Genomic DNA, 18385 nt, shown 5'->3' with positions numbered 1-18385 from the left:
GCGCAGGAGGCTGAGCCAGTCTGGATATCTGCCTGTCAGGTGTCAGTACTATTGCGCAAGGTTCCCTCTTGGTCACAACTGTTCTCAGGTGCATCAAGCACAGATATGAAAGTAAATATGGACTGGCCAGGAGTAAACTGGTTCTAATTACAGCAGATACCTTCTGCCAGATAAATTCTTTCTGTAATTTATATAAAGGTGATATACTTAAGTAAGGTAATGTATTCTTACTTAATGTAAAGGTAGACCTACATTATGACACAAACAGATTGTTCTTTTTCATACATGCATTGCTGGAAGTTCTCTTGAACCTTCAATATTGCATTTGAACACAGTGAGGACTGATATACCAGTGCCAATGGCTTGATCTAGGTCCAAAAAGCAAATATGAGTGAAGAAATGCCTACAGTCTAGACGCAATGTTGCAGAAATGAATTTGACTGGAGTTTGTGACATACAAAAGCGAACTTTTGCAGATTTCTTCAGCTCGGGACTTTAGATCAGCTATTTAGAAATCTACAGCTGGCATTTTTAAAAATGATGAAACTCAGTGTGTCTCACTGGTCACAGATTTCTTTGAGCCATGTACTGTACACTCAACATTATGTGTGCTCACAGTAGCATTTCCTTCCTCATGATGAGTGCTTTTAAGCATGCATATCCTTTTTTTAGAAAGTATTGCTCTACAACAAACTAAACAAGACCAGATTTTTTTTATTCCGACAGTTGTTTGCATTTCTAATTTAAAAACTCTTTATTATGTATAGTGAAGATGAGACATCACTTAAGAAATAATAAAACACAGCGTCGTGTCTGAGAAAGAAAAATATGGATCAATTACTTTTATACTTTGTACCCAACCCAAAGAGCAGTCAGATAATGACAATATCTTGCCTGTTTTGTACCCTGTGACGAGGAAGGAAAGAGAAATTACAAATATACAAATTTCATGTGTTCTGAAAACAACAAATTGCAAAATTTTGCAGTCATTTATTAAACAGTGAAGAAAGAAGACCTCCACAAAAAGCATGTCATGAAATGTGATATAAAATTTCTAAATAGAAAATATTAAACAAAACAGCATAGAATGTAACTATAGTTGATAAAGTTTTTGGTTTTCAAAGCAAAGACCTGAAACTTCTTTGCATCAGGCCCAACCTCAGCTAACCCCAGTTTAACACTCTAGCTGCACCTGCTGCCAAACTTTGCACTTGGTACAGCAGTGTGTGTTGTGCAATGATTTTTAGCAGTTTTTACCCCATTTTGTCAAGACGCATTTTGCAAGCTACGTACAATATTGGTACAGACCAGTGTGCCTCATACTGTACAGGGTACTCTGTGTGTGTGTGTGTTAAAAAGCTTTATATTATACACGCACACATTTTCTGAACCGCTTGTCCCATACGGGGTCACGGGGAACCAGAGCCTACCCAGCAACTCAGGGCATAAGGCCGGAGGGGGAGGGGACACACCCAGGATGGGACGCCAGTCCGCCGCAAGGCACCCCCAGCGGGACTCGAACCCCAGACCCACCAGAGAGGAGGACCCGGTCTAACCCACTGCGCCCCCTGTACTTTATATTATATTTGAATGTAAATATTTACCAATAAAATTTAAAAATAACTCCAGCAGTATTAATATTATGCATGTCAATTTTTGATTGTCTTTGCAAACGTCCTGCACTGGTCCTTTGTAAGCAGAAAATGTCTATTATATTTTGCTGCGCTCTTACACAACAATTAATTTTAACTTGAGTACTGTGACAAATACAAAGAGCTTCTACTCTTTCACATGTCTTTAGTCATTTGCTTTTGAAGTATTCAAGTTTCTAAAATCATAGAATAACCACTGCTTCCTCCATATGTGCACCACTAATTTCTTTGCTTTCAGACTCAAAGATAGTTCTGTCTGTTACCTGCACTCCCAGGCAGAGAACCCCCAAACTCTAAAGTCAAGGACCCAGAACATGCCAGAACATTTAGTGCCGTCTTAATGTTGACCTTGAATTTTTTGCCGAAGAATTCCTTCTCATTTCAAACGTGACCTTGGTTTCTGCTCACATTGCAGCCGACTGACTACTGGTACAACTTCAGGAATTCTTTATATAACATCAACAGCAGCAATATTAGTGACAAAATCATAGCGTAACTGTCTAATTTTTTAAGACCAACTGTGAAAATGAATGATAAAGGAAAAGCTATGAAAATAATGAACATATAATTCAGTATCAAATATATTTCACATTTGAAGTTCTTGTTTTAGGAGGGTGCAGTAGCACAGTGGCGCAGTGGATTGGACCGGGTCCTGCTCTCTAGTGGGTCTGGAGTTTGAGTCCCGCTTGGGGTGCCTTGTGACGGACTGGCGTCCCGTCCTGTGTGTGTCCCCTCCCCCTCTGGCCTTACGCCCTGTGTTGCTGGGTAGGCTCTGGTTCCCTGTGACCCTGTATGGGACAAGTGGTTCAGAAAGTGTGTGTGTGTGTGTGTGTGTGTGTGTGTGTGTGAGTTCTTGTTTTTATTTTTCTAATAGGCCAAATACACATCTTTGTGTCAGCTGGATTGAGTTGGAGAGAGCAGAGAACAAGTCATTCCTTCTCATTCTTTGATGAAATGGGGAAATACAGCAAAATGGGTACGAGAAAAAGGCAGAATGGGGCAGTCGACTCTCAGCTCTATCACTTTCAAGCTCTTGGGGAATTCACAAAATGATACAACTGTTTTCTTTCAGACGGTCTTTGGCGACTTTAATATGAGACCAAAGTGCACACCACGTGGAAGACTAGTTCCCAAGATTACATTCAAGTATGAACACCCACTGCACTTGAGACATGCACCAACAGTGATAAAACAGAAAGGGAAATTGCCACCAAGCAGGGCAATCAAACTGCAACCCTGCTTTTCTTTTTCTGCAGATTGGTGTCAAAGTCCAAGTCTCTGGACTCTTAGACATGCTGTGGTTTGACCACAGAGATTCTCCCACTCTTGGCTCAACTCAGGACCCACAAAAAATTTACGTGATGTCCACTCAGTCTGCTGAATGTGGCCAGATCAGTCAAGTGATCCCGATTCAGATCCTTGTGTGTGTGATGTTTCTGGCTTTCTGAGAATTGGCAGACAGTTGTTCATGTATAACCACAGCCCCATGCTGAAACAGTGCAGCTACTTTGGGCTTACGGCATACTCATTAAGTACAGATCTGTTTTCAGAGAAAGCAGAAGATAATGCTACACAAAATGGTGGAAGCAGCACAATAATGCCAACAGCAAAATGAAAATGTGTAATAGAACAATAGGAATTCTCATTTCACACATTTTAATTTTGCTGATGGTACGCTCTGTTTTCAGGGATACTACAGCCGTCATTATGCTGCTTCCACCATTTTGTTTGTTATTGGCTTTCTATGCTTTTGGTCCTTTGTTGATGATGTCAATTCCTATTCTATGACCTCAGAACTGTTTTTGTAAACAATAATCATACGTTTTTTTTTATCGTTTAGAAATGAAAAGATATTTTGTAAAGATAACACAACTAAAACTTTAGTAATGAGCTGAAAACAAACCAAGAAGATGCTTCCTGTCACTTAAAAACAGAGCTTTTTCAGAGTTACATGGGCACTGGAGTGGATTTTAGAAAGGGCTTGTTGGAAGGTGAAGTGCACTTACTGCACATCAGACCTGCTTATGCATTCCTTACCTATGAACAGAACCAAACCGTTAAATACAAAACTTTTCTGAAATGCTTGATTGTGTTTTTACACACCTAATGCTCTCTTTAAAGCACATTTAATGTTTTCTATGAGGACTGATGTGTGGATTCTGGTCTTATTTCTGCAGTGGCTGGTTAGTTGCTTTGTGGCCAAACATTGCACAATTCCAGATTAACTGGGTATAACTGGTCAGAAATACACAAAACCACTCTTGAGCAGTTTACATAATTGAAAAATAAACCAGATATAGCCTCCAAGTGAGGAAGAAAAGAAATGCTGTACCCTATGCTTCTCTGGGCCTTTTTGTCATGGCAATAAAAAACTCAGAATGGACACTTGGTAGCTTTATAAGTGCATGTCTCTGTTGCTCAGACCTGTAGGGCTGACCAGTGCTCTCCTGACCAGTGGTTTACCAGGGAAACTTTCCAACCATCTTCACTGCTGGAAGCTGCTGAAACATGGCTGTGAACCCTTTGGAAAGAGTTGATGACCCTGTCTCACAAGGACAGCACACTGACCTTGTATTCTGGAGGTGCACTGTTGAAATCCATATGACCTGTCCAGACTTTCTATTTGGCAATTAGGGGCCAGCGTGCCATTTGGAAATGTCTCACCCTTGCCAACTATCATAAAACCGGATTACTAAACAAACTGGATGACAGATCCAGAAAAAGCAATTGCCCCCCGTTGTTAGCCCACATAGTAGTTGCACACCACAACACAGTAGCTCCTGAACCTCTTGCAATTTCATGACACCAAGCAAAATACAGAATCACATTTATTAACTAATTTGCTGTGGTATTTCACAGGTTTTTCCACAAAGGACCTGAACATCAAGTGATATAAATCTGGAACAATTGCCAAGAAAATAAACATTCATGAGCATCTATCATGCCAAAAATAAATCAATATGAAAATATTACATTTACAAAGTACAAATAAAAGATAGCAAGTGTACATGGACATTTGCTTGGGTTAGACAGATACCTGAAATACAGCCAAATGCAGTGTTTCTAGGCAATTCTGAATGTCTGCAAAATGGTATTATCATTTGGCGATACAACACACACACAACTGAATTGGTGCTTCATTAGGTTTTATATCATTAAACCACTTTTATAAAATTACTTAATTGGTTTATGTAAAATCTTATTCCTGCAATTCGTATGCCTTTTTTTTTAAAAAAAAAAAAAATGGTTCTGTGACACAAGGAATTGCACACCACATGGCAGCCTGAATGAATTTTACATTATTAAGGTTCAAGTAAGTTGCCAATCTGGCATATAGGAATGCCTTCTTTGGGAGATGTCTTTCTTCACAGAGTGGGGCAGCCTTGAGAAGGAGCTGGTGGCCATAATCAGTACAGGAACCAGGGTTACACCCTGCTGCTGTGGGGAGATGGTGCTCAGACAAAAGTGAGGTGCCTGTCCTCAGGGATCCCGTAGTGACCCTTGTGCTCTTCAAAGAGTTTGCACAGCTGGTCAATGTAAAGCTCATGCAGGTCATCCAATTCGTCATCGCTGGGGTTTTTGTTCCTCTGAATGCGTATGGGCTTCCCCACTGCCAAGAGAGCAGATGATATTGTTCCAGTTGGCTCAGCTGGAGGGCCACAGCTAAAGCAAATCCTTTTCTGAGAGATGACACCATCATTTTGGTCTTGTTATAGATGATACTACTTTATAGATGAGAAAAAAATTCACACAGTTGCACTTGTAAGGAAGAATCATTTTTACCATAAACTGGTTAAATTTTATGTGTACATGAGCCAGAATTGTAGTTTAAACTCATCTTTGAACCATTTCTTCCAGCAGTATATATCTTCTTAAATAAGTTCAGAATTGTAAATACACTATACTGTCATATTTATTTAACAGACAATATTAGCTGCACAGATTTAAGGGTAGAAGACTGCTGAGTGAAATCGGTGATGCTGAAAGTATCCCAGAGAAGGATCCCTTTTTGAGCCGACAAGCTTTGACTTTTTCTGATTGACATACTCCTTGTTTCATGGTAAAATCTTTTCACTGTTTTGTTAAATTAACTGGCTCATAGCAGGAGCAATTCACCTGAACCCTTTAGACAAGCCTGTCCATCTGGGAACAGGAAGCCTTAGATAAAACTACCTCTAGTGAATTGCATTCAGCAGAAATCAAACCTAAAAGAAAAACGAGAGAAAGTCCCTTTCCAAGATGTCCAGCTGTTGAAGGACCAGCTGTTCACGTTTTGACAACAAAAGCTTCAGACACCCACTTTCATTTTCTAATATGAGTCTGTTTTTATTTTACCAAAAGCTATGTATTACTATGATATCATATCTACTGTCCATGTCTACCCTAGTATCATGACAGTATTTTCCAGGAGAATACCACTTTTCTTTCAGCGCTTCCAAAAATAATTTTTAAATTTTTAGACCGCGCTTTCTCCATTTTAATCTTTTTAGGAAAATATCCCACACAGCATGTCTACAGAAATGTGCTAAACCAGATATGCTGTATATTGAATTAGACAATTTTGTTGTATTAAATCTGCCAAAATACTGCTATTGTATACTCTATGTTAAAAACTGTTATTTAAAAGTAGACTATAGAGAAATATTCCTAACATTTTGAAATGACCCACAGGGACATGGCGAGATGTCTTCACTCATCTCTGAATTTGTTGATGAAAGCATGAGACTTCAGAGGCTGTCCCACCAGAAACTTCTGTAAGCTGGTGAAAGAATGATGGGCCATGCCATGAACTGGCATGAGACCACATGGACATCTGTTGACCAGGGACAAGGACTCACCCACAGTGTGAATGGGCTTCCTATAAGGCATGAGGCCAAAGCTGTACTGGAAGACTCCGCGGGCATGGAAGAGGGGCAGGGAGATACCCATCACCCTTTGCAGCCGCTCCTGAATCCAGCGCAGCCAGGTGCCCCGTGGGTTCTCCACCTGGTCAAACAACTCGTTCTCCCCGAATGAGAATACTGGCACAAGGTGCGCTCTGACCACAACACACACCGGCAGCAGGGGAAGAACAAAGAAAAGGGAGAGATTCCAAGAAAAATACACAAAGGGGGTCATTTACATGTAGAAGTGTCTCATCTAGCATAGCCAGGGATGCATGTCAATGATACTTCTTACATGCATTCTTATTTTATGCAACACTGAATGTCTGTAAAGACGTCCCCCATTAACATGTGCGCCTGCAGAAGACTTTGTGGATGAGACCATTGCAGCTCTGTCCCTACCCGTGTTCCATTGCCAATTTGACAAAGCCCTTCTTATTGGCCAGCTGTAGGGTGTAGGCACCGGGATGGGCATCAAGGGCCTCTGGAGCCCCACCCACTGCGATGACCACTGCATTGCCACCCCCTGGCCTGCGCAACAAGTAGCTGGCACTCTCTTTGTCAGAGGGTATCAAACCTGCAACACAGCAGTAATGTGTATCCATTGGAAAACATCCTCATGTGTTATAGTAGTAAATTATTCTTTGTGTTATTGGTGAACGCTAACACGTTTAACAGGCATTGTAGTGCAGAGTGAATGATTGATGTGATTTTTCGTTTCATGGCGGATAGGGGACTGTTGGCTTGGTTTCACATGAGTCTGACTGTCTCTGAGTTGGTGAGTGCCTACCTCCAGACATGAGGTAGTCTCGGAAGAAAGGAGCCCTGAACCACAGGGGCAGCATGAGGAGGTACGGGGTCAATCCAGGGTATAGGTTACAGAACCCTGTGGCATAGGTGCAGAAGTTGGCGAAGGCCCCTGCGACCAGGATCCCATGTGGGTGGAACCCGAGCACATAGTTCTGCCTGGGGTCAAGCTCAGCAGTCTTTAAGAGCTGGGAAAGAGAAAGGAAGGGAGAGATCACCGTCAACACCACAGTGACAGCTGCTGCCCCAGCACTGCAATCTTCCTGTGATAGAGGAGAACCTAGGGACATTGGAATGTCTCCTTGGTCACCTGACCCCATGCATTCCCAAGCTCTCAACAATCAGTGGTTTATCCACCTTCACCTTGGCTCTTGTGCCTGCGTTGGACTGTCCTGTTTTTTTCTCTTTTGCCAAAGCATTGGACCGAGCCCGAGACATTGGCAAACAGTGGGAGCAGAGGGAGGGGCTGGGTTAAAGGAAAGGGGCATACCTGTGTTGAGCTTTTACTGTGCCTCTGGCAGCCGTGCACATCAAACAAAAACAAAACTGCTTCGCTCTTTCTGCAGCAACTGAGAGCAGCCCAGGGTTGGTGGGTTCTAGGAAACAAACCCCAGCGACTCTTTCTTTGCGCACAAAGTACACCAATCACAGATACATCAAGGAGCATCCGATTACATGGTAAATGAGTAAAGTGGTGACAAACACACTTCCATTTATAAAACTGCATTGGATTCCAAAAAAATTCATGGATGAAATTTAAAATGATACATTAAAATAATTAGAATAATGCCTTTTGTGCGATGCCTCTTCTGTTGTATGTATGTGACCATTTACACCAGCATGAGTCCCACCATACGGGAATGTAAAAAGTCCAAGTAAAAATGATGAAAATTCTTATTTTATTTATCATTCTTATGATATTCATATATATACACATAGCAGGGTGTGGTGGCGCAGCGTGTTTGGCCAGCGCTTGCTCTCTGGTGGGTCTGGGGTTCAAGTCCCCCTTGGGGTGACTTGCAATAGACTGATGTCCCATCCTGGGTGTGTCCCCTTATCCTCCAGCCTTATGCCCTGTGTTGCTGGGTTAGGCTCCAGTTCCCTTCAACCCCTCTTGGGACAAGTGGTTTCTGACAATGTGTGTGTATACACACATATTTAGAAATACCACTGAGACTATATATGCTGCATATGCCCTGCCCTGGATGTAAATCAAGGAGTAATATGAATAGAACCTGAAACCAGTGACAAAGAGCTGACAGTGTATTGTGAAAAGATATTTCCACTAGACAGATGGGCTCCATCCAGTCTGACAATGAATTACTAGTAAAATCTCAGAGCGTGACACCCTGACACTGACCGGAATGGCCCCTCCTTGTTTGGGACACTGCAGATGAGCTCTCCTCAGCCACTCTCCGCTCTCATACCCTACCCCAGCATTCTGTGGACGGGATTAATGATTTTTCTTTGTTTCTCCTCAGGCCCAAGTTCAGTTCTTACAAACAGAGGATATCTCCTGCATCTCACTTATTTCTTTCAGCTTGAAATTATTTCTAAGGACATGGCTCAACCAGTGTCCACATCTCCACTGTTTAATTTATAGCTCTCTGTTCTAATTCTTGATGAAGCTGTGACCAGAATCATCACATAATCTCAGTAAATAACTATTTCACATTATTTATTCTATTACAGACTGGGGGGCGCGGTGGCGCAGTGGGTTGGACCGGCTCCTGCTGTCTGGGGTTCGAGTCCTGCTTGGGGTGCCTTGCGATGGACTGGTGTCCTGTCCTGGGTGTGTCCCCTCCCCCTCCAGCCTTACGCCCTGTGTTGCCAGGTTAGGCTCTGGCTCCCCGTGACCCTGTATGGGACAAGCGGTTCGGAAAATGTGTGTGTGTGTGTGTGTGTGTATTCTATTACATAATTCAGAAATGCATGATCTTGTTCCTATTTACCTGGCTGATGTCTTATAGTCATGGAGAAACAGAGAGCTGAGATCTTATTTCCATCAGTCTGGGGAGAGAGTGTGTGCCCCAGTTTTGAAATTTCATCAATAAATCCTTCAGTCAAAACATTTTAAATACTATTGATTCATAGTCGTCACTTTTGCATCTTTAATTTTCAAAAACTTTTCAACCCACCAACAATTTCTGAGCTGCTAAAAAGTGTTGAAGAAAATGCCCCTGTTAATGGCTGGTTAGCAAATCAGAGAGGGGAGCTGTGTTCTGGTTTTTGTGTAATATTTTTAAATGTGGGGTCAGCACCATGCAGTGATCCCTATGACTTTTAGTCACATTCCACACATTACCCTTCACACCACCTTCAGCCCATGTGAAGTCAATGTATGTGACGCAGTAGAGAATGTTTATGGAATAAAGACAGCTCCTTTTTATATCAACAATCGCAGGCTTGTGTCAGCCAAGGAGCCTCGCTCTAATCGATTACGAGCTTTAAAAGCAAGCATCTGTTTAGCCCTGTGCTGATGTATGTCTTCCCAAATGATGCATGAAGTCAGATGTTTTCTCATGATTCAGCAATCTGTGACCAGAATGAAAATATCTGAACACAGCAAGTTACCCACATGTAAGTTACCTATGTTATACACCGTCTGATGATGACCATCAAATTTTTATATACGTATTTATACTCATTTTTAGAGCCTGCATAAATATTGACATAATATTATTGAAATAATGTATTACATTTCCTGTGCTCCCATGCTATGCATATATCTGACTGTCCAAACATCTAATTTCTATCTATATAAGACGTATTATAGCAGAGACTCATGGGGTGCAACTCAAGGACATTAAAAATTATATGAGGGGACTCATGCTGGAAACAGCTTTTGTGTTAAACTGCCACAGCAAATTCAAATTCAAATTTCATTTTTCACATGCACAACCATACTTGGTACGACGTGCATTGAAATGCTTTTCCGACTGTCCGTGATAGTGTAGTTGGAGCGATCGTGACGGCAGCCAACCTCATTGCCACCATCTTGGGAGGCACAATCACTTCAGCAGAAGTAGGACTTGCAGAAAAACACTTTGCTGTTGGTGTAGCCTTGAATTTTTTTCTAGTGGTCAAAGGGTAAAGTGAAGATTTACTTCTCAAGCAGATATTTTTCTCAAAAGCAACATACAATGATGATTAACTCATATTCAGCTAACACCTTTGTCTACAGTGACTTAACCTGCCAGATACACTGCACTGTCTACAGTCATTCACACATCTATACAGCAGAGCCATGTTTACATTTATTCACTTAGCAGACAGTTTTCTCCAAAGCAACTTCCAATGAATTCTGTGTAGTGTTATCAGCTCACACACCTTATTCACCAAGGTGACTTACACTGCTAGATACACTACTTTCAATAGGTCACTCATCCATACATCAGTGGAACACACTCACTCTGTCACCCACACACTATGGGGAAACCTGAACAGCATGTCTTTGGACTGTGGGAGGAAACCAGAGCACATGGGGGGGAAACCCATACAGACACGGGGAGAACATGCAAACTCCACACAGATTGAGTGGGGATCAAACCCATGTTCTCTCACACCACCCAGGCACTGTGAGACAGCAGCACTACTCACTGTGCCACCATGCCTCCATGTGACACACACATACATACCGCACACACTAAGAATAATTTTAGAGTCACCAATTCACCTGAAATACATCTTTGGACTGTGGGAAGAAACCTACATGACCACAGGAGAACACAGAAACTCCTCACAGACTGGCCACTGTTCGAACCTGTGTCCAACTGCACAGCCCAGGTGCTGTGAGACAGTGGCGATATCCACTGTAGCACAGTGCATCCCAGTGTGTTGTTTCCTACCTGCCACTCCCACCCACCCAGAGACAAGCCCTACAAAGTACATGAAACACACTGTCTTCTGTTTCCTCACTCCTTCTGCAAAAATTGCCTCCAAAGTTGTTTCTTTCCTCCCTGAAAAAGGCACAGGTCTGCAGGAGGAAGGTTTGGCTAAAGTCTGATCCTTCACAAATCAGGGAACCAAAGATATTCTTCAATGCACAGGAATTAAGCTACCAGTAATGGACTGCATGCAACCATAAGTTTTACAGCGATGTCTAATGCAATGCCAGTTCCCACAAACCAACTGTCCCAGTAATTAAAATATGAAAACTGAATTATGGATTTCACTGCAGTAATTAACTGTGGCCATGAGGGGTCGCTGAAGCATCAAATAAATGTTGCTACAAGGAAGTTTTTGTGTATGTGTGTTTATTTTGCAAAATTTTTGTAATTTTAAAATAAAAATACCCTTTGTAGAAATTTACTCAGAAGACAAAAATCTGTTCTTTTGTTTGTTGTTTTGTTTTCTTGTTTATAGGACACACGGCACTGCTCCTCTCTCTGCTCTTATTCATGGCTGATCTCACACATGTCCATACACACACTCTCACATACATTCAAAGTAAGGAAAAGTCCCCATAGATCATACTGATGTACACATAGCACACACTGTCCAACAGGCCAAACATCACGTAAGAGGTGTAAGAGGAGACACACATACACCAGTGTAAGTACTGAAACATACCCACACAAAGGCAAAAAGAGAATAAACAAGCTGGGACACACACACACGCCCGAGGGCTCCTATTGATTTTCACTCTCACGGTCCAAAATACAAAGGTTCCAGAAGTGCCGCATGGCGTGTTTACTGGTTCTCATGACCTTGGTCTGAGGGAAACTCCATCACAAATCATTTCTGCACACAGAGTGAAAAAATAATTAATCTGAACATTTATTCTTTCTGCACAATGCTTCTGGTTTCGTAACTGAATTAACTGGCAGTCAGGAATTGAAACGTTAGCAGAGATGCTGTCTGAGGAAAGAGAGCTCAAGAGTGAGTGACCTGGGGGAGCCAAGGATCATGACACAGCAAAAGTACACAAGGTGTCGGAGAGAAATCGTCAATGTGCCCGGTCAATGTGGAGAGTGAGCACAGGGCAGTGGGGGAGAGGGCTGAGCTGTCAGCTTCATTGACAACATACAGCATTTTTCTGTTCAAATATTTATGTGAAACACTGGACGCCTTCACGGATCACATGTCTAATGACTGCACATGTAATGACTGCACATATACAGTGCATACATTCAGATACAATTCTTGTAGCATTCTCCATGAGATTTTTTCTAAATAAATCAGGTAAATAAATTACTGCCTAGTTTTTAGGACACATATTACATTCATTTATTTACCTGGTGCTTTTCTCCAACGCAACTTATAATTATTTACTCCTTTGTAAAGCTGGTACTTTTACTGGAGCAATTTAAGGTAAGATCTTTGCTTAACTATGACTGGAGGTGGGATTCAAACTGGTGACCTGCAGGTCCAAAGGCAAAAGCTGTAACCACAACATTACCAGCTGCCCCTGTATTAATATAAGTTGTTCTACATTACTTCTTGCCTTACCTGGTGTGACTAGGTTGACTAACTAGTTAGCTCTGTAACGCTGTTCTGTGGCTGAGCTACATTAGCACCCACCTTTCAACTCTGCTCCCTCATATGCATAAGATTGTATTTGGTTTCTGCTTGAATTTCCACTTATTTTTTCTGTGATGACTGAGAGAAACCAGAAAGACTACAAGCAGGTGTCTGGCAAGTGACTTGGGCCGGACCAGACCGGCGTACTGAGCGATCCCACACATATCTCTGTTACCAGGGCCCTTAGTTGCTATAAGCAGCGTAAGGGCTTGCTTCGGACCCCAGAGTCATCAGGGACTGCTGTGATTGTTTTTTCTTCCCTCAGTAACACTCCCTATTGCCTTTTTCACGAAAATGCTGCTGAAGGCATGGTCCAGGCAAAAGTTTCTAAAATTTTTGTTACTATAAAATAAAATTAAATTTTAGTTATTTATTCAGAAGCGGGGGGCATGGTGGCACAGTGGGTTGGGCTGGGTCCTGCTCTCCAGTGGGTCTGGGGTTCGAGTCCCACTTGGGGTCTCTTGCGACGGACTGGCATCCCGTCTTGGGTGTGTGCCTTCCCCTTACGCCCTGTGTTGCCGGGTAGGCTCCGGGACCCCGTATGGGACAAGTGGTTCAGAAAATGTGTGTGTGTGTATTCAGAAGCTTACATTTGTCTGACACCTTCCTCCAAAGTGACTTAGTGTTAAGCTACCTGCAGTTATTTACCTGTTTATAGCCACCAGCTGCCCCATACGAAGTTCAGATATTTTTGTTTAGCTATTTAATTTGTTATAGTTATTTTTTTCAGTTGCTTATTTCTATTGCATTTACCGTATTGTCGATTGGAAGATTTTACAGATTGTTACTGACAGTACTCTGTGTCAAGCTTTGGTTGAACCAGTGGCTCAACTAGTAAAATACTGTATTTGACTGGCTGTGGAGTTTTTACTTTCTTCCACACTTTGGAGTATTGGAGTAAGAATGAGAGCTTTAATGAACTTTCGCAGTTCTGTAGAACAGAGTGAGTCAGGTGTGTGATAACTGCACCCGAACCACATAGGTGCTGCACCATGCTGCCCGATGAATCTCCCACCTCAGTTTGGGCCATGAAATGTTGTGTGATGCCTCACTCACCTGGATGGGGAAATAGTCCCGCATGTACCTCCAGAGGGGCAGCTTGCACATAAAGTGGATCCTGCGGCCGCCCTGCGACGGTGTGTCCCAGTCGATGAACCACCAGGCGGCATACAATACACTGAGCAGCCAGAAGCGGGTGAAGAGGAGCCCAAAGAATAGCACGATGCAGCACTGCGCTGAAGGAAAGAGTACTGCGTTACAGCGTGGAGGTGCACCGAGTGCAAGAGAGCCACGCGGGCACATCTGTTCGCTGATACAAGCAGACCAGACTATCAGTAAGTGCTACTGCTCACAGCTGCTCAGTAGCGCATCTCATTTAGGTTTTCCCCGTGTTTCAACAGAAAATAATCAGTATTCATTTAAAACCTATGCAGCCGAAACAACAGTATGAAAAGGTAAAAAGCAGATAATAAAGACAAAGATTTAGGCACAATTTTTAAAAAATAAGGTCAGCCATCAGTTAAGATGATCAGTAATGGTCTAAAGCTTCGGTCAACAGAACTGGAGAAAGCAAGGACAAAATAACCCTTGAGCCTTTTTGTTTTATTCTTCCATAATTTTCATATTTCTTTCCTAATTTAGCAGTTGCTATTTGCATGACAAAGGACTTGAGGAACAGTGTGGCACTGCTGGTTTTGGAAGCATCTCCCTTATGGCTAACATGCATACAGTAGATGTTAACATTGATAGTGGCACTCCCTTGAGTGCAATGTCTGTCCTCACTGCTGCAGAATTTCATCTGATCTCCGTGAGGGACTAAAATTCCTGTGCAAGCATAAGATATGTCACAGGACATCTCAGAAGACACTTGTCACCATTTAGTGCACTATAAACCCGCCTGGAGCACTTCTGACTCCTAAATCAATCTGAATTCTGGCATCTGGGGACAAGTAAAGAAAAGCAGATAGAAGGTTAAGAGCCAAGTCAGCATGGTGTTATGTCCATTCATTGTACACTCTGACTGCGCTTTTCTAAATGCCTTTATTTCTAATACTAAGAGTTGTGTTCTTCATCTAACTTGTCCTTTACAGCATCTTCCGCTGATACATGCTGATACTGATACATTCTTAAAAGGTCTGATTCCTCCAGATTTCTATTTGCTCCAGAACTGGACAAAGACGACAGTCTTCACAATGTTGAGAAACATAGTGACACCCCTTGGCTTTGAAGGCGATAAAGCAAAAAAAAAAAAGCAGACTCACAACCCACAATCAGAGGCACCAATCTTCACACCAGCACAGACATACATGTTCTCCGCTGAAAGTGAAAGGGTCCAGCCCTCATGGGCCCTGGGAAGGAAGTTAAGCAGCAGTGGCAGCCGTGTGGAGCCCGAGCCCATCCCTGCGGAGGAACAGCTCACCCAATGCGAGGAAGGAGAAGACCCAAAGAAGCACGGATGTTGTCTGCAGTCTCCGATTGAGGGGGACGTTTGTAGGAGCGAACTGGAGCTTCATGGCTGTGTGTAGACAAGGCAAGACAAGGAAAGGTCTGGACAGGCAGGATCAAACCAGAGTCCACGGTCCAAAGTCTATCAGCCTCCACTTGTCTGAGCACCTTATCATGTGCAGCAAGGCAGCATGCAGCATAATTACCCTCCAGCACATCTCCATGTGTTTTCCAACAGACTTTTGACCGCAGTTAAAACGCAATTTATTAAAATGTCCTTCAGCTCCTTCTCTTCAGCACATAATGTTAAGGGATATGTAATTTTAACTGATGTTTTTTATCTCTATTTTTAATGGAAATGTTTTATAAAAATAGACAGTAATTATTGAATTTGGGCAATGTGTGATTCACAGAAACTTTTAGCATTGAAAAGAGTTTACATCGTTATATAATATTCAATTAGTTAAAAAAGTATCTACTATTAAATTTTTTTTTTTTTTAAATATTGAACATCCTTTTTGATTTACTCTCATTTATTGGAGTGCTATGACGGACTAGCATCCCCTCCAGTGTGTACCCTGACTAGCCTTGTACCCTGTGCTTCTGAGATAGGCTCCACAACACTGCAACCCTGACTTGGACAAGCAATTAAAGAGAGTGACTATATTAAACTTAACTGTATGGGACATGATATACATGATTGTATTGTTTTTTTTTTTTAAATTTGGCAGACACTTTTCTCAAAAGCAACTTCTAATTAAGACTATGTTGTGATATCACCTCACACACCTTACTCACCAAGGTGGTTTACATTGCTAGATACACTACTTACACTGGGTCACTCATCCATACATCAGTGGAACACACTCTCTCTGTCACTCACACACTATGGGTGAACCTGAACAGCATGTCTTTGGACTGTGGGAGGAAACCCATACAGATATGGGGAGAACATGCAAATTCCACACAGACTGAGCAGGGAATGAACCCATGTCCTCTCACACCACCCAGATGCTGTGAGACAGCAGTGCTACTTGCTGTGCCACCCTGCTGCTAATATGTTTATTGTAGGCATCCCTTATGTTTTTCCTGAGTGACAAGCATTAAACTGTGGCCTCTGTGAATATAAACTGTTGTCACTCAATGAACAACTGAAAAACTTCCAGACCTATTCATCTTTTTCTGGGGGCATCTTAGATTCTGTTATGTATACCTTTAAAGATACTTGGAATGTATAAATAGAGAAAAAAGTTATAGGCCTACCTTATACTAAATTCACACTGTGAAAAAACACGCAGAAGGTAGCTCAAAGTTAATGAAAAATGTTAAAATGAGAAGTCTTATATTCATTCACTGAACGTCAGGAGGATTAAACTGAAAGTGACCAGAAGTTGACAAACACTGGACATGATGGTCAGTGGTAGATATTGAATCGGTATTGGTATAAGAGAGTGTGAATGTGGTGTACTGTGGCGTGCAGCGCCGTGGGTTTGGATGGGGCGAAGAAGGACGCAGAGGCAGCGTTCATCTCAAACGATTTATTCGAACACCAGCACACAGGGAAATAACGCTCTCGGTCCAAGGACCCCATTTCCTCCAGGACTTGTGCTTCTAGCCAGCCTTCCCAGGCTGCTTAGGGGCTGCAGGCTCTCTCCTCTTTCATCCCCCGGCAGACACAATCACCCCCATATTCCCCGTACGTCACCAAAAGCTAACCAATTACAATAAACACATTTCCCGCTCAAAACAGTAACGCGGATCGTCACATAGCCCCCCCCGTCAAAAAAGAATAGCAGCGTCCCTGCTTCTGCCTGCCCCACAAATGTCCCACTGTCCAGCATTGTCCCTCATGTGCCTCTGGTCGGGAGTGCAGGTCCTGGATGTTCAGTGCTGGTGGTTGGGTCGGGGACATTCACAGTAGCCTGCCATGGCGGCGCGCTCGGGGATCGAGGCGGCCGTCCTTGTCCCCTGTCTGCCTGGCCTCGGTCCCAGTACGACTCCCTCACTCGCACTTGGCACATACCGGGCTTGGTGGCACCCACGTGGGTTTTGCCGACCGCCTTGTGCTCCCCACAGCTGACCGGCTCTCGCAGGACCGTCGGGTCCATTCTCTGGAGACACTCCGCGCTTCCCCAACGCCGTCGTTGGGGGCGAAAACCCCTCTTGCATTCCCGGCCGTCTCGTCACACCTCTTGCTGCTCGGCTGTCTTTCGGCGGAGGACCCAGGCAAGCCGCCCTGCTTGCCGCTCCCACCTCTGCCGCCTCACTGCACACCGAGTCCACCGCGACGCTCGTAAAACCAGCTTCTTGTTGCTACGCAGTGCTCCTGCTTTTGCGACGTTTGGTCCGCCGTGCTGCTCTAACTTTAGCAAGCTCGTTGGGGCTCCAAGCAGGCAAGGCGCTTCCTTCACAAAAGCAGAGAAATGTTCATATGTGGGCGTATTCGCATTGGTGGGTTCGTTCACCTCCACCACAGAGCCCTGCCCGTCCACAGACGAGGCACGCTGCTCCACGTCGTCCAGCACATCGTCCGACCTCCTCGGGAAAGTGGCACTCTCTGCGGGGCGACTTTCCTCTGCACCCACCAGCAGTTCGCTGCCTCTTTTTGCCGCATTTATCCTGGGCGCAGGGAGACCCCACTCGACCTGCTCGTCTGTCTCCAGCAGCACCTCGCAGCCCTTCTCTGCCGTCTTCACCACAGTGTGCACTTTCCTGGGGTCCCTTGGACACCCATGCTCCGCAACAGCTCCTCCTCCCCGACCTCCACCGTCACAGGCATTTCTTCCGCCAGACACCGTTCTTTCGTCTCGCTGGCTTCTGTTCTGGCGACTTTTTCCCTTTCCTCTTCTTCGGTGTTCAACTGTTCCTGTATCCAGCCTCTCATCGTCTTGCCCCATCCCACTTCTGACACCAATGTGGCACGCAGCACCGTGGGTTTGGATGGGGCGAAGAAAGACGGAGAGGCAGCATTCATCTCAAACAATTTTTTGAACACCGGCACACAGGGAAATAATCGGTTGGAGGACTCAGTTTCCTCTAGGACCTGCACATCTAGCCAGCCTTCCCAGCCTGCTT

The 18385-nt window shown here is 43.6% G+C and overlaps 1 protein-coding gene across 1 annotated transcript; it reads right to left on the bottom strand.

Annotated features, from left to right (window-relative positions):
• Positions 1-5107: 5107 nt before the first annotated feature.
• On the bottom strand, positions 5108-15378 carry mogat2 (monoacylglycerol O-acyltransferase 2). Its single transcript, XM_018755214.1, has 6 exons — positions 15285-15378; positions 13922-14100; positions 7326-7530; positions 6938-7112; positions 6491-6690; positions 5108-5262 (listed from the first exon to the last, which is right to left on the bottom strand). Exons 1-6 carry the CDS (start codon positions 15376-15378, stop codon positions 5108-5110), a joined length of 1008 nt encoding a protein of 335 aa, XP_018610730.1.
• Positions 15379-18385: the final 3007 nt, after the last annotated feature.

The sequence above is a fragment of the Scleropages formosus genome, chromosome 4, assembly GCF_900964775.1.
Source record: "Scleropages formosus chromosome 4, fSclFor1.1, whole genome shotgun sequence".
In the NCBI taxonomy this organism is placed as follows: Eukaryota; Metazoa; Chordata; class Actinopteri; order Osteoglossiformes; family Osteoglossidae; genus Scleropages; species Scleropages formosus.
The sequence above is the reverse complement of the archived record's forward strand: the minus strand, read 5'-3'. Positions and strand labels throughout refer to the sequence as shown.

What these genes read in the sequence shown, in the direction of transcription:
- mogat2 (XM_018755214.1), bottom strand. Translation starts at nt 15,378, where the DNA reads ATGAAGCTCCAGTTCGCTCCTACAAACGTCCCCCTCAATCGGAGACTG. An exon ending in GGGACTATTTCCCCATCCAG is followed by an intron (nt 7,531 to 13,921) that starts GTGAGTGAGGCA and finishes TCTCTTTCCCAG; the next exon opens with CTCTTAAAGACTGCTGAGCT. An exon ending in AGACTACCTCATGTCTGGAG is followed by an intron (nt 7,113 to 7,325) that starts GTAGGCACTCAC and finishes GCTGTGTTGCAG; the next exon opens with GTTTGATACCCTCTGACAAA.